At 40.0% G+C, this 16,146-nt stretch overlaps 1 protein-coding gene across 2 annotated transcripts in view; it reads right to left on the bottom strand.

The window, feature by feature from the left end:
• Positions 1-27: 27 nt before the first annotated feature.
• Positions 28-16,146, bottom strand: part of ELF2 (E74 like ETS transcription factor 2) — a 39,537-nt gene continuing 23,418 nt past the window's right edge. For both annotated transcript variants that reach the window (XM_049814999.1, XM_049815000.1), the window contains 6 exons: positions 10,453-10,566; positions 9,277-9,450; positions 7,142-7,228; positions 2,913-3,105; positions 2,179-2,532; positions 28-1,745 (listed from right to left, as the gene is read on the bottom strand). In XM_049814999.1, the coding sequence (XP_049670956.1) occupies positions 1,118-1,745; positions 2,179-2,532; positions 2,913-3,105; positions 7,142-7,228; positions 9,277-9,450; positions 10,453-10,566 (1,550 nt within the window). In that variant the 3' untranslated portion in view covers positions 28-1,117. The remainder of the gene's footprint in view (positions 1,746-2,178; positions 2,533-2,912; positions 3,106-7,141; positions 7,229-9,276; positions 9,451-10,452; positions 10,567-16,146) is intronic.

Here is a 16,146-nt window from a genome sequence, read left to right on the forward strand (position 1 = left end):
ACATAATAAAAAGCAGACCAAACACCATTAAATTTCATTTCTATATTTCAGTAAAACCTACTTGAATACACTTTGAAACAAGAGTACAACAAAATAGAATATACTTCAAATGTTGAATATACAAACTATTATAGTTCATTCTGAACACTGGTACTTCCCTCTTAACTTCAACTAAAAAAAAATTTACAGGTTTAGAACTACCTGACAAAAGCTCATGCTGGGCGTGACCTTTCAAGTGACAGAGTAGAGCTGAAACTGAAATGTATGCGCGGATGTCAAGGCTAAGTGAGAGACACAGGCATGTTACAGCAGAAGGCAGAAAGCCCGCTGCTATTTTGTCCACAATTAAGAAATTTAGACAGACTTAACTACCATACAAAATATGTTACATGTAATTCTATAACAATACTGTGCTAGGTACAAGATTTTTAAAAAATTCGTTTTAATAAAAAAGCTTTACACAAACAAGCCATTAGCTTATTTCAAGAAAGATAACTGAAAATCAGTCTAAGGCTTTCATTTTGAATCTGCTTAAGCTGTATGATACAAAAATCCCTCTGGGTCTCTGTCTTCTTTTAGAAGCTCTTTAATCTTCTCCTTTATTTCACATTCTACAATACCTAGTAGCAGAGTTTTTCACATAGCACCAGTTGAGTACTGTGGGCACACAGTAGTAATTGCTGGTATGCATATAAAATGCATCAAATTTGCCATCTGTAACCATGAGACTTTCCTCTCCCCAAAAAAAACTAAAAACCAAGGCAAACCTCTCACACAGCTCTCTTTTAGTGTTCCAGGTCTTAGTGTAACTTGGTAACGGTTAACGTAGTGAACTGTTTGGTCCCTTTTCAGTCCCTCTATCTTTCCTTCTCTGTAGGTTCAGCTGTTTCCCAACTGGAAGAGGCAGTTTTTGTCAGCATATCAATGTGGTTCAATTCCCACTGAAACACGGGAAAATAATTTTTTTTTCCAGTAAGTCTTCAACATATGCACGTTTATTAACATTCCAAAACTCTCCTTTTCAACTTGGTGATCGCATCCACTTCCCTCCCCCAATTATGTCAGTATATTCAAAACCGTAACAGTCTAGAAGTCCATGCTGGAAGCAACCCATTCTTCATTTCTCGCACGTTATGATTCCTTCTGTTTTCATTGTTACAGGAAGGGCAATAGCTGAGGGCGTGCTAACTACTACAACATGGGTCACAGTCTTGCTTCCATCTGCCGGCTTCTCTTCTTTTACCAACTGCAGTGTTTTCACTTCATGTTCCTGTTTTAAAGCCGCTGTGTCAGATTTAACTTCTGGACTTTTTATAACTGCACTAATCACCCTGGGAGGAGTCTGGCCAGACGCCTGCTGAGCAGGCACCGATAGTCTCATTACTGGTGTCCCATGAGCTATAGACACGGGGGTTAGTGCTCTAACAGCCAGCGGGGTTCCCACGATGTTAATACTTCCTGACCCAGACAGGCCTGTTTTTGTTTGTAACTGACACTGCGTAAGTTGCGTGGCAGGGATTGTAATGATTTTGGCAGGCTGCATTGTGATTTTGTCTCCATTTTCAGCAGAGCTTGGCATCACAGTAGGGATTGTCTGGATTACTACCTTTGGAGTTGTTGCTGTTGTTGGACTTGTGTTGGTTATCAACGGTGACCCTGCATTTACTGACTGCACTGCCACTGTTGAGATTTTCTGTCCCAGAGAGGTCATTACAACAGGCACTTGCATTGCCACACGTACAGTCCTGCAAAATAAAGAAAGATGTGTATGTTTAAGCCAAAACACAGGGCACCATTGGAGATGACAACAGGGACAGAGACATCTAGGATGTACAGCTTTTGAATTGGTTCTTTAAAAAAACCAACCAAACAAAAAAAATACAACCTTTTGCACATCTAGCAATAGGAACTTTGGAAATTTAGCAGCATTTGCATCTCCTTTTCTCCCCTCCCTCTCTCTACAAAATTTTAAAATATGCACGAGGGCAAGCATATTGACAGTTGGCTCCTATCTCATAAACTAGACTTACATAGCATTCTATCGTGTTACATTGCTGCTTGCAAATCAGAAACTATTTCCAACACTTAAAACATAAAACAAAAACTAGAAGACAGCTTCCTAACCAAAAAATTGTTTGTAATTAGCAAATGGCAAGGCCAAGCCACATTAATACAAACCTGGGAGCTGTTGTTGCTGGGACAGTAGTAGTGGTAGTTGAGGGACGAGATGACGATGTATCATGCGCTGGTGAGGCAATATTCACAACTCTGGTGACTGCTTTTTCTGTCCTGGTACAGGTTAACTGAGAGGAATTTTTTCCTCCGCGTGCAGAGGTTGCTGCTTTTAAAAGGTTTTCTGCAGATAAAGACACTCTTTCCAATGACTTTTCATCTGTAGGCATGGACAAATCTTCACTGCAGGGCTCGCTTTTGTCATCATCTATGACAACTATGTTTTTTGGCATCTCCTTAAACTGATATACAAGCCTCTGTCCCTCAACTTTTGCAAGGATTCCCCTTTGATAGTAGTATCTGCAAGAAAAGTACAATTAAGTAGTAACCAACATAGTGACAGGTTTTAAAGAGAACCTCATTCTATGCTAACAAGAAAATCTGAAGTAACCACAGTAAAACCTACAATGTGAGACGGTATGGAAAGAAGCTGGCAAAGTATCTGAAGGATCCAGATGAGAAAAAAAATCTGACCTTTTAAATACATACTTGAGGAATTAAATGCAAATTAACCAGTAACATAAAAAGCAACCGGAACTGCAAGACTGATGCTTTTTAAACAGCTAAGTCAGCAAGAGGGAAAAGCTTTTAAAATTTCGCAGCTGTTATATTTCTATAGGCAAAATTAAGATTCAGATTTAAAATTAGAGTAGATAACTTAAGGATATAAGAGTTTTTACCTCAGCGCTCTTCCCATAGTCTCATAGTTCATGTCAGGTTTGTTTTTGTGTTTTCCCCATAGTCTGGAGACAGCTTTCGAGTCCACAAGTTTAAAGATTCCCTTCTCTCGCTGAGTCCATTTAATATATCGAGGACAAGTATTTTTGTCCTGGAGAAGGTCCAGAAGAAACTCCCACAAGTACGTTGTATTTCCTATAATCAGATAGTATTTAAATATTAGAAACCCACTTTTAAAGATAACAGAAAGTTCTCCACATATAGGTAACTCTGAATGACCCGCATTACAAGCAAATGTTACACAGTGGATGGTATCTCATGTAACCTGTACATATTCATTCATTCTGTTTAGTAAAGCTTCCATAAATATTTACATTCTGAAAGGAGCTAATCCAAGTGACCTGCTATACAGCACAGGAGCCTATTCAATCCAGTGCCTATTCTCAGCTCTTGAAGCGTGGGAGGGTGTTCCAAGTCACTACAACCTACATCTGTTCAGCAGAGGCAGGATGAGAGCTCAGAATTTTCTTCTCATATTTGCTCAAACAGGGAATGGAAATGCCAGTGCATTTCATGACACTGAAGGACAAGAGCATACAGATAACTAATTTTTAAAAGTCATACAACCTTCGATATCAAACCAACTCAACTATGGTTAAGTTTGTAATATAACCTCCTGTCCAGGACCTGGACAGAAGAATTTTAATGTACTTCTCAGGTATTCAAGAGGTACCATTTCCACCGGAGAAACCCCAAAACAGGGCTTATGACAGTGACTATTAGGATGACATAAAACATAACATGAGGATTGTCTGCACTCTGACTATACCATTTGCACCTAGGAAAAAGGGAAGAGAAGCAGAAGAAAAAAAAATAGATCACATTCCAATTTGTACACCTGGAGAAGACTCAAGTTATCTGAGAAGGGAGAACTAAGAGCTACAAGAGTAACAACCTCAGAACATTAATCCCAATTTTTCTCTTGATCATGCTTCCAGGGGGTGACATGGGCCAAATAAAAATATATTAAAAAAAAGTGTTTTTTGTGAAAAAGGGTCATTAATTCCTGAGATTTAGTGGCCCAACATAGCAGTTGTTATGCCATGCTGGAGACAATTAAAATACATTAAGGCAGGGTGAAGACCACTGTTGCAGACTTCAAGAAGTTAGCTATCTTTGAAAAACCTCAAAGGGTAAAAAAAATTATAGTTTCCATCTTCTGGAAGACCACTTTATAGACAGAGAATAAGTGTATTTTACCACGTGCTCCAATAAACAGCAAGTACTGAGTCAAGAGCTACCAAAATCCAGATTCTACTGGGTGTCAGAAACATTTGAATAGGACCTGTATGAGGAAGGAGTCAACAAGAGAACTCAGGAATCCTGAAACCATCCTAGATTTTAGGGAATTAATGCCTTTTTTTCCCCCCTTAGCTCCTCAGAAATAGAATTTCTGGGTCCACCACCAAATGCTGTAGGTCTGCAAGAGATTCTCTGCAAAAAATAAGTGGGCTGCAGTAGTAGGAGGTAAACAGGAACTTCAAGAGAAATCATTTCTGAAAGTGCCTAATTTTTCTGCAGGAACAATGCTGCTGATTCAGCAGCTTGCTTCTTTTCCCTCATACTGTATACTGACTTAAATAACAACTTTTTTCCACAGCAGGACTATGCAATACCTATACTACTCAGAAGCCATCTACTATTGCCAGTAAGACCCAGTGATACTTCAGGTGGGCTACTGTGTCAGCTATAACTGCAGTGCATTTAACACAAAAAAGCTTATTTTAGAAATGTTTAATACGTTTTTGAAGCATTTTTAAACCCTTTCTCCTTAGAACCAGACTTCACCAATACTATGAATCCAAGCTTACAGAATCCTGAGGAAGAAAAAGACATGGTTGTATTATCCTAACAGCTTTACGTTCGTGCCACTCTTAAGCACCCATAAGTGCAGCCTGGTAGACAAAGGTGTACTGCACCTTGCTAGGAAGACAGAAGCCTTCCTTAAGAGCATACGGCTCTCACCTCCACTCCTGAAAGGTCTTACGCTAACCAGTACTGAGCAGCCACTGAGCTAGACATTATTATTACCTATCTTAACTTCAATACAGAGTAGATTTTGCACAACGAAAGAAATTTTTGTGGCTAGCCAATTATTACAGCTGCCAGCTACTTAAGAATGTTAGCTGTCATCTCAAAATTGATGGCCAAAAAGTATGTGAATGATACAAGGCATTATGTGTATCAATGAACTGCCACACTGGTACCAGCATCTATGTGGAGAGGCTCAAAGCCAGTTTTGCTCCTTTCAAGTGCCTACACTTTAAAAAGAGCATTTATGCAAACGAAAAACAAAACATGAAAAGAGAAACCACGCCTAAACTGCCAATCCACTATGTGAGGAGAAAAAAATACTATCTCAATTTAAGAAAAAATATTAATAAGTCTCCAGTTCCTCCTGTATAATAAACTGAAGGGCACAATTAAATCAGATTTACAGCTGCTTCACTTTGCACCAGAAAGCATCAGGAATGCACAAAGGAAGGAGTACCTACATGGACAACAAGCGATCCCCTTTCCAACTGTGCACAACCAGCTGTCCTCCTCCTCCATGACTTAACTGCTGACAGTTCTAGGAATAATTCCTGGTTTTCCAAAATCACGCTGCATGTAAAATAGCCTATATTTGCAAGTAATTTTTAAAAGTAAATAACAAAAAATAAATCCAGTAACAAAATATTTTGCAGGAAATCAAGTTAGCCTACATTAAGAAAAAAATTATTTTATGCCAGTTGTAGTGTAAAATATGGGATAAGATACCTTGTGAGAACAAGAGACGCAAGTAGATCATTATGAGGGTCCACAGGGGAAAAAAAAAAAAAAAAAAAAAAACAACCAAAAAAAACCACACAAAAACCAAGGCATACCACCTCCCACTTCATTAAAAAATGCAGCTATAGAGTGAAATCACCAGCACAGACAAAAACTAGAAGAAACAGAAATACAGGCCTCTTTTCTCAAAGTTATTTATGCAGCAAACTCGGAACTGGGACACTTTATGAGTACTGTTCAGATAATGGAAAGCTGTAATAGTGAAATCAGAATTAGAAATAAAGCTAAGAAGCTTTAAGAATACTCAAAAAAAGGAAAATTAAACAAGATGTACTTTTAAGTGCAGCAGATGCAAAATCCGTATCTTCATCGAGGTTCACTGCTACACCCAAATCCAAAGACAGCAACAGTGGCCACCGCAGGGAAGTTTAATTACTGTTTGCGCTGGTTTTCCTGAGCTAACATCTGCACAACCTCAGTCCCATTCTTCCTTGCCCTACTGACAAATGTGACAACTCAGGAGCTGTACCCAGATAAGGAATTATGTAAACAGCAGAGACCTTGCTTTCAAACAAATCCCAAAATAATAGTGGAGCTGACCACTGCACTCTTTCAGCTAGTATGCTGCCACTGAAAGTCACTAAACTTTTTTTCTCCTAGCCTTAGCAACATCTCCAAACAACTTTCAGTGCACTAAGTGGAGAAGCAATCCACATTTTTCACCTCTAACCAGGGAAGAGCTGATAACACTGTATGCCAACTCAAAGCTAACCTGCCAGCAAGTGCTCTCATCTGTCTCCCTGCTGGTTGAATAGCAGGGCCTTGGAGTCCAAGAAAGGACACGCTATTTATCAGGAGAAACATTAGGGAAGTATGACTCTCCTGCACAAAATCCCTCACTCAACCAGTGGAGAAACATATCAACATTTGTTTTTCCCCTTAAGGCAAAATGAATCTATTAGTCAAGCAACGTATTCAACTGAAGTTTGTGAATCAACTAAGAAAACATATTTTCAACCATCACCATTACAAACACCCATAAGCTGCTTCTATTTGAAAACAAGCCTTTCAGCAGTGCCTTAACAAATTATGTCTCTACCAGTAAGTTAACACACAACACAAAAGACAGCAGGAGTCAATAAACACAAAGCAAAACAAACGAAAAATCAGAAAGCCTATTAACTGCAGAGCATATTACAGGGCACTTCTAGAGCAGTTCCACACATCCTTGTGCTAGATCTTGTACAAACATATTTGCAGACACAGAATAAAATTAAAATAGTAATGAAGTCAGTACAAACTCATCCACCAAATTTTTCAAGATCTGTATATTTCCTGTGACAGACACGATACATATACACTGCAAAATTTTAAAGATTTGATAAATGGAAAAATATACCTTTGCCTTCTCTAGGTTTCTTCTTTATACCTAGTTCTGGAGACCCATCAGATATAGCCGATTGTTGGTTTTTTGGTTTACGGCCAGCTGCAAGCAAAACATGGGGGAAAAAATTATTAATCATATGCAGAATAGAAGTAATTTATAGTTTGTCTTTGTTGAAAGAAGCAGTTCATGCTTTTTTTTTACCCCGCTGCCGTGTCCTTGCTACAGGTATGGATAAACTTCAATTCTTAGATTACCACTACTGCACATCCAGTTTAATCCATCATTTGGTTGCTTATTTCACAGGCAGATTTAATTCAATTTCAGACAAGTTAACAGCAGGTGAGGTAAGCACCGTATGTATAAAGTAAAACTTAGTTTATTTGCGTTCTTTTAATACAGTGTCTGTTTTACTCTGAAATGTATTATTTCTTCTCCTGCTCTGTTTTTGGTATTCTAGTATGGGTACTGATCAAAGCATCAGTTTTCCCAAGAAGTTTTACTACTGAAATCACGAACATTCATGTCCACCTTGCACCGATCCGTTCAAAGCTACAGATAAAAGCTTCCGCTCAGAGCACGAGTGGTGCCACACGGGATTCATGCAGGGCAGAGCATTAAGACGGCGACAAACGGCACCCACAGCCTGAGCGATGCAGGACAGCTCTGGGTGGTGCTGGAAGCCGCAGCCCCCATTTTGCCGGCTGCCCACGCGTGGGGCTGCCCTGACCCGGGTCGCTGCGGTCTAGCCGGGCTACCATGTGCCTCCTCCTACCCTCCGCCTGCCCCTGCCAGGAGGCTTAGGAGGGGACTCCTCAGCAGGCAGCAGGCTTAGAGCTGCCTGTGTTCCTGTGCCAGGGAAATCCTCTCCCTGCAAGACCTGTGGCTTCTTCACCCTTTCATGCTTCAGTGACCTTTTTACTCAAGGTAAACAGGCCCAAATAGGGAAAAGGATCACACCCCACGGCAGCAGGCTGTAAACAGTCCGTGCTTCTGCCTCCAGTTAAAGGCAAGCAGCAACGATTAACGCTCCTACCTCAGGCATAAGAGCATTAATTTTTGCTGATGAACAATGTTCCTCATTAAACACTGAATTTCGAAAGGCATTAATTATGAAGACCAAAGTTATGGCTCTGTAACTATGCCTGAATGACCTTACGCACTTAAAAGCAGGGATCTGGACTCAGTAATAGGAAAAAAATATTTACAAAATAACCTCCCTAAAATTTCAGAACTTCCTGAGCACAGCAATCTGCCCAGTAATGACCATTCAAACAGACAGCGTAATATAAAGAAAAAGTTTAAATCCAGTGTACAACTACAGCTACGGAACAGCTTTAATAATAATTTTCTTACTTATGTAATTTACAGTAGAGTTACAGTTATCTGTGATGTGTGTGTGTTTTTACTAAATCTAAAACTCACAGACCTTAGATTTGTATCACTTTATCACTACACTGCATTTTTTCTTCCCCTCTAAATTACAAGTCAATATTCCATCTTAGCAGTTCTGGAAGCTCTAATAAAACAACATTCCTATAGTTCTGTGAATTGTACTGATGCCTGTAATAAAACTATTAGACCAGAGAGAAACCTCACCAGGTGCCAACCTCTCATTTGGTAGTTGAATGCTTAGAGCTCGAACACTGTTCTGAATAGTTTCTCTTTTAAGACACGCCAATCAGACAAATAAGATACTTCTCTCGCAAGGAAGATCTTGTACCGATTTTGTAAACTGATTTATGGTTTTCTAAGCTAGTGTTTACCCTGCCGTTTCATCAGAAGAACCCCGAGTCTACCCACTCTCCAAATATATCCGTATTTCAGACACCAACGGCTACCCACACAAGTCCTCTTGGAACCCTTTCCTACCCTTCCTCCACTTCCTCAACTGTGCTTAATAAACACACCAACAAAGGTACCATTTTCCTTTACGGCTTGGCGAAGCCCATTGTCTTGCTACTTCTTCTCTTTTTTCTTGTTCCAGACTCATCTTCTGTCAACTCGCATTTCAGACTCCCATCAGTCCGATTACATGAGCAGAGAAATCAGATCATCTAGCCCATCTCCACCAGTATCAACTACACCATCTGCAGCAGTGCACATCAGAAATAAATTCTGTGATTGCTCCTACAAAAAGCCATACATACCTTTTTTCTTTTTCATTGGTTCATGGATATCAGGGGAAGTTGGAACAGGAGATGCATCCATTGGTTCAGATTCCTCTGTTGATACCTCCACCACAGTTTCTGTGATCACATCGGGTCTCATGGCCGCATGGATAAATTCTGGGGTTGACACACAAGGAGGGACAAAAACTTCCACTATAAGGGAAGGGAAAAAAAAAAAAAAAAAGCACTATCTGATTAAGTTTCTACCTAGTTATTTTAATGCATCTCACATAAAATTATTTTAAACAAAGCATATGCAATAATATAGCAAGATCCTGCTCCAACAACCTGTCACCTAGAAAATCAATGCAATTCCCAAAAACATGCATACTTGCCAGTATTGTTAGGCATAAGACAAGTATCACACTAATATTCTTTAGAACTAAACTCAACTTTAAATGAAACAAATTACAGCTTAATCTTTGGTCTTTATTCCAATCTCCCATTTCCTATTTTGTAGCTTTTGGGTTTCAGTTTGACCATTATTTCTTCCAACATATATTAAGTAACTTCAGAAGGAACATCAAGTTAAAGTAATCAACAAGTTTTGTTTTTTTAAACTGATAGCACTTTGCAACACAGCGTATTCAGATATTCCTTCTAAAATACAAAGACAGATAAAAAATACTTTTCCCTTAATATAACTCTTTATTTCAGCAATTTAAAATGTCAAATTCACAGAACCACAGAATGGTTGAGGTTAGAAGTGACCTTGAGAGGGCACCTGGTCCAACCCCCTGCTCAAGCAAGGCCACCAGGAACCGGCTGCCCAGGACCATGTCCAGACAACTTTTAAATATCTCCAAGGTTGGAGACTCCACAGCCTCTCTGGGCAACCTGTGGCAGTGTTCCGTCACCCACACAGCGAAAAAGTATTTCCTGATGTTCAGACAGAAAAGTTCATTCTAAACGTGTAGCTACTCAAGGATCTCTACCCAACAGCCTCTCTCAAATAAATGATTTAATCTACAAGTACACTCGTTACAGGGTGGGGAAATCCCATAAAAATGCAAACAAATCAGTAGTTTTGAAATAAGCAAGCAAATGTTGTAAACAGCATACAGTTCTCCACAGAAGCATATTTCCCAATTTGCTTGTTTTTCTAATTAGCGGAAGGAGAAACGGCTCACAGAGCAGAAACTGTGGCTGACATACCAGGACTCCTGGCGTCTCTCAGGCAGGTAGGAGACTCCATATGAAGCAAGGCCTCTGCAGCTTCAATTGTCTTATCCGTACAGTGCACATTACTTCCATGAACCGATGCTTCCACTGTAGAAGGATAAAAAAAATTAATGAGAACAGATCACTTATAAAAGTCCACATGTATTGCTGTACAACTCCACTACTCAATCTTAAACATGAAAATCTCAAAATTGTCTGGTGTCTTCACACCTTTTATACCTTCCTGGCAACAGAAATGTTTAGAGAAGACACAAGACAATCAGAACCAACACTGTCACTTCTTAGATTAGATTTCTGGTTCACAACCAAGCTCTTCATTTCAATGAGGTGATCAAGAGCTTACAGAAGCAGACTTCTGGGATTTGTCTTCTGCCTTCAAGTTAACCAGAACAAACCAGACTGTAATGAGGATGGTTACAAACCAATACAGCAGAGCAGGGAAATGGTACCATCTCCAGCTATTATCCCATTAAAATCTAAAGGTCACCCCTGTTCAGATTTTCAGTCTATTTGGGTAAATATGTATATATAAAAATACAAGATTAGTTTGCAAAACAGATATATCCAGTTTCATTTTCTGGAATTAAAAATATCTGTGAGTTGTGTTTAGCAGGCTTGGTTGTTAAAAAACGAAACACAAAGCATAACGAACAGTGTGCAGGGGTGGGGTTTTTTAGGCGATAACTAAGGGAAGGCGGCAAAAATATCTCCTTTTTCCAAGTTCTGAAAGTTTACGAAACCTAAGTAATCAACAAAAAATAATTTAAAGTAACTTCAAGAGCGCAGATTTAAGTTTGATACAGCGCAGATCGCAGCAACTTGAACACAGCAGCAACACAAAAAAAAACCCAAACCCAACTTATCAGTTAAGACTACAATCCTATTCATGGCTAACCCTATATTCCTCACCCTCGCAAAGGTTTTTGAAAGCAACGACTGCGGAAACACCTGTTGCACATCGTCCGCACTCTCGCTAAGGTACGCCGGCTCTCTCCGGTTGCTCTTTCCATGTATGGCCATCTGCTCAAAGCCACACTGCTCCAGCGAGGCAGCCGGCAGCCCAGGAAATCTATCTTTAGCGTTAAGTAGGGTCACCTATCTCCGGCGTCGGAGAGCTAAAGAGGATTCAGTAGTAATTCTCTACGAGAACTTCAAGGCACCTATCCTGTTACTGAAAATGTCTAAGAAACAACCTGAGGTTCATTTAGTGGAAAGCAGGGGAAATGCTGCCAGGGTTGCTTCCAACTTAAGAAAACACTAGATACAAACAGATTCTTGAGGGCACACGTGGGGAAAAAACCTTCTAGCATACTGCAGTTTATTTAAACACAAGCAGCAGACTAAATGTGTAGACCAGAAGCTGAACGCGAACGAGATCTGGAAGACGCACAAATGCAATATTCTGGGCGACTGAAATGTCTCGCTGAACCAGCCTGACTGCCCACCCGCTGGCTGGCTGCTGTGATTCCCTCCACAGCCCTCTCCTGGGATGCTATTTTAGAGGGCTTTATCTTTTGGAAAAGTAGATGCCCGATAAAGCTGACATTCCACCGCGGCTTCACCCCAGGCTAGGAACAATAAAAACCTACCTAAGAGCACAGGAAAATCACACTAAAGGAAAGGGTCTCTATTGCATGCTCGGTCCCTTGGATAAGCAGTGGCAATCAGCAGGGGTTTTGCACTGTGTGCCCTTTCCCCAGCTGCAGGTCCTGGGTGTTCCCTATGCCCAGGGAAGCTGCTGTTTCTTTCCCAAGCAGAAGTTTGGGGGTGTCCCGAGTCGGAGGCTGAACACCTGCACTGAAACTGAGTAGCCCTGCAGGAAACCCTCTGCCTAAACATTTTTCTTTCTGAAGAGAAGCTTCAGTTGCACACAAATTGATGACTAAGTTTCCCCTCATCTACCAGAGAGAACTTTCCACTCGTCGTCAGAATACATGAACAATATTCAGCTAGTCCTTATAAATGCATCAATTCTACACCAATACTGAAATTAGAAAGTCCAAATCAGCATTTAATATATTATTATTCTAAAGCACGAAAAAAAGATTTAAAAGCAGGTCAGCAAAGCTTTTCCACCAACGCCTCTGCCTCCCCTGCAGCAAAGACCTGTACGATTTTTCATTTCTGTTTCTGCTGGTTACCATTTTTGGGGCAACTTGTTAGCTCACTTCTGTGCGGATATCAGGTTCAGTATAGAAAGGACTTTTATAAAGAAACTCAAACAACAGTTGCCAAATTTCAATTTTAAGAGAGTACCGAATTTAGCTTACTGAAGTCATCTACTCCTAAATGCTTAAAAGCGTACAATATTCTCCTGCTTTTGTGTGCAAAGTATTTCCTATAGGGAACAGTTTAGATGCTGCACCACAAGTAAGAGGTACTTAGCAGAGAGCAGGAACAAGGCAAAAAAGATAGCCGAAAACCATCTTTGTACTTTTCCAGTATTATGGCACTCTGCTGAGGGGCGAGAGTGGAGGGAATAGAGACACAACTCCCCCAGCATTAGGGACTGCGGCTGCAATATCCTAACAGCAGGGAGAAGGAGCAAAGGAGCTGCCCAACCTCTGCCCTAAGTAACCCTTCCATTTCCAATAAAAATAGCACTATCTACTCCTCAAAAGCCTCTGACATTTGAAAATACACACTTCGTAAATGTTTTTCCAACATGAGTTACTTCGTACTCCGCTAAAATTGCCACCTAAAAAACATCAAGCAAAAAATAGTAACACTTCTGGCTTTGGCTGGAACAAGACACATGCTATCTGTCTATCATGACAGTTAACAAACTCACGTAACATTGCCAAAAAGACATCTATTGAAATACTTACTAAAATGAGTGCCTGAAGTCTTCTCAGCTAGCTACATTCTCCTTTAGCCAGTCCATGGTTTTAGCCTCAGAAGCATTTGTCTACCCAGTGAGCATGAGGAGTTTTCAGTTGTGCTCAGGCAATGTTATTGTGCCAACACGTTTGGGAAAGTGCAGATTGTATCTCAACACAAATTTTACATAAGACGTGTTTCTGCCACGCTAGAAAATGTCTAATAGAAGATAGCAAGCTGGGGTGCTCAGTGAGGAGACATGATGAAAAATACAGCTAGAAAAGACATCCCAGAAGATGAAGTGGGGGAACAGGTTCTCTCAGAGAGGGGACGGGGCAAGGAAAAACGAGGCGGCTGTTCTTGCAGATGACTAGGATCAAGTATCATCAACTAAACTATGCTTGTATCACAACACTTGGTAGCACTTCTCACAACAAAGACGGGGAAAAAGCAAGCCAAAGGAGTATGATTCCACAATTTAAAAACAAAACAAAACAACAAAAAAAAAAAACCAACTTGCCACAGAAAATCACTAGCAGTTATTTTCTATGCAGTACCTTTCAGGGTCCTTTAGCTTGTGTCATACAAACATACACATCACAGCAACCTTAATCTTCTCTCAGTACATGCAAGGTTGTGATGCACAAGCCCAGTATCACAGCAGGCAGAAAAATTTCTAACGAAAGAATGACGTGTATGACCTGTTTCTTTAAAAATGCCAGATTTGCAGATTTTCTACTATACTGTGCACATATGCTTGAGTAAACAACTTAAGATGTAGCTCTGTTTCCTTATATACTCATCACAGGAAGAGTATCACTTGCCCAAATGAAGCAAAGGAGTCTACACGGATGGAAGTAAATTTTCCAGACTCTAGTAAATGAGTAACATGAGAACTGCCATTTACCGATCTAGAACACATCAGAGCTAACACCACCACTTATCCTTCATTCTTTTAACCCAAATCTCATCTTACCGCTTTTATGACGAAGTCTGATTCCTTGGCACTTTATTTTAAAATACTTCATTAAAAAAGTTTCTGGTCCATTTTCGGGGGGGGGGGGGGTGGGGGGGGGGTGGGGGGTGGGAATCCTCTTAGAAAAGAAAATAATTTCGATTTTTAAAATGTAAGCAGTTAACTAGGCTAGTTGATGTCTGTCTTCACTGTTGACATAGCTCCACTTTCTAAACAAATAGCATGTACAGTAGATTATTCAGGGTTCTCAACAGCTGTTACAAAATACCAAACTCGGTAGTTAAGTCTGACAGGGCTGTACTTTAGCTTTACAGAATAGAATACTGGCAACATATCCATTTTGTAACAATGCCCCCAGTTTTAACAAGAGTAACAAGAGTAATGAATTAAAGCAAGTAATGAGAGGAAAAAAATTTGAAATTTTCAAATGGTACTTTTTGAAACTGTGATACAACTCCCCTCTCTTTTTCTGAAGGTCTATCAATGTCTGCATTTACAAGGTCAACACTTAACTGTAGCACCTGATTTACAATAGGTTATCCTTTAATACTATCAGGCAACCAGAGCAATACTTTAATGAAGAATTCACAATTCCAAGCATGAACTCAGTCAAGAGTGACTACTCATACGCTAACAGACCTCATTAAAGTTTATTGGCGTTCACATGCTTGTTTTATCTCAGCACTTAAAAGACCATAGTAAACAGCAGTAGAAGGTAGTAACGGTGCTTAAGCCACATTTTTAATTAAAAACAGCTGAATTGCCCATGTAGGTAATACCCAGAAATCTTTCTGTATGCAACACTTGACTGGAAAAGAAAGTATTTTCAGTTTACTGCTTGTTTTACAGCAGACATTTGTTCAGAAACTGAAGAACTATTCCTTGGGTTTTTTAGCATTTCCCTAAGCCTGCCGCTGTTCCTTCAGCAGACTTTCAGCTGCATACAACTTGAGGATGATGCATAACCCGCTGTGTACCAGCAATCAATAACAAAGAGTAGAGCAATCATCTCAAAACACTTGGCTCCCTGTGAGCCATATGTTATCAGCCCAATATTGAGAGAAATATTAGCTACAAAGCCAAAACATTATCTTTGTAAAGTCATTTAGGAGTTGCTCTTACAAGAAGCAATTAAGATAACCTTAAGCATTAACAATTTTGGTCCAGCTTTCTTCCCACAGTTATCAAACACTCTGAAGTTTTGTCAACGCTGAGGCCAGCAGCCACAGGAAAAGGCAAGGCATAATTAATATAATCCCTTAGGATAAAGGATTCCTCTCTTAAATCCATGTGATACCATCTACATACATAAATAAGTAAACAGATATGGTATCCTGATAGCATGATGATGGGAATACTAGACATGCACAGGTATCTGTATCCCTCGCTGCAATGCAAATATCAAAAAAAAAAAAAAAAAAATCAAGCTGATTGGGCTAAGGACATCAGAAAGAGCAATGCAAAGTTCATTTGTTATTTATCTAGGGGTTGGCTCACAAGCAATCCAGTTACAGTGACTTAAGAAGCTGCTGACACAATAACCAATTACTTTAACGTTCTCTATTCATCGACAATCGAAAGTAAAAAAACTGAAAACTCCTGCAGTAGCGAGCCTGGCAAAAATCAGAGATGTATTCTACTAGCAAAGCGAAGCTGTCTTCTCCGTCGTATGCAACAGAGTGTCTAAACGCTTACAACATGTTCCACCTTTCTCTGTTCTGCTGCAGAACAGAGATTCTTTGCTGCTTTGTTGTGGGAGGGGTTTTTGCGTGTGTGTTTGAGGTTTGCTTCTCCCCCCGCTCCACAAAACCTTGGGTGTTTTCCCACATTAAATAAAATAAACTCTTATGAAGATTAGGCGACTCGCCCCC

Source organism: Accipiter gentilis, chromosome 12 (genome assembly GCF_929443795.1).
Source record: "Accipiter gentilis chromosome 12, bAccGen1.1, whole genome shotgun sequence".
NCBI classification, from domain to species: Eukaryota; Metazoa; Chordata; class Aves; order Accipitriformes; family Accipitridae; genus Astur; species Astur gentilis.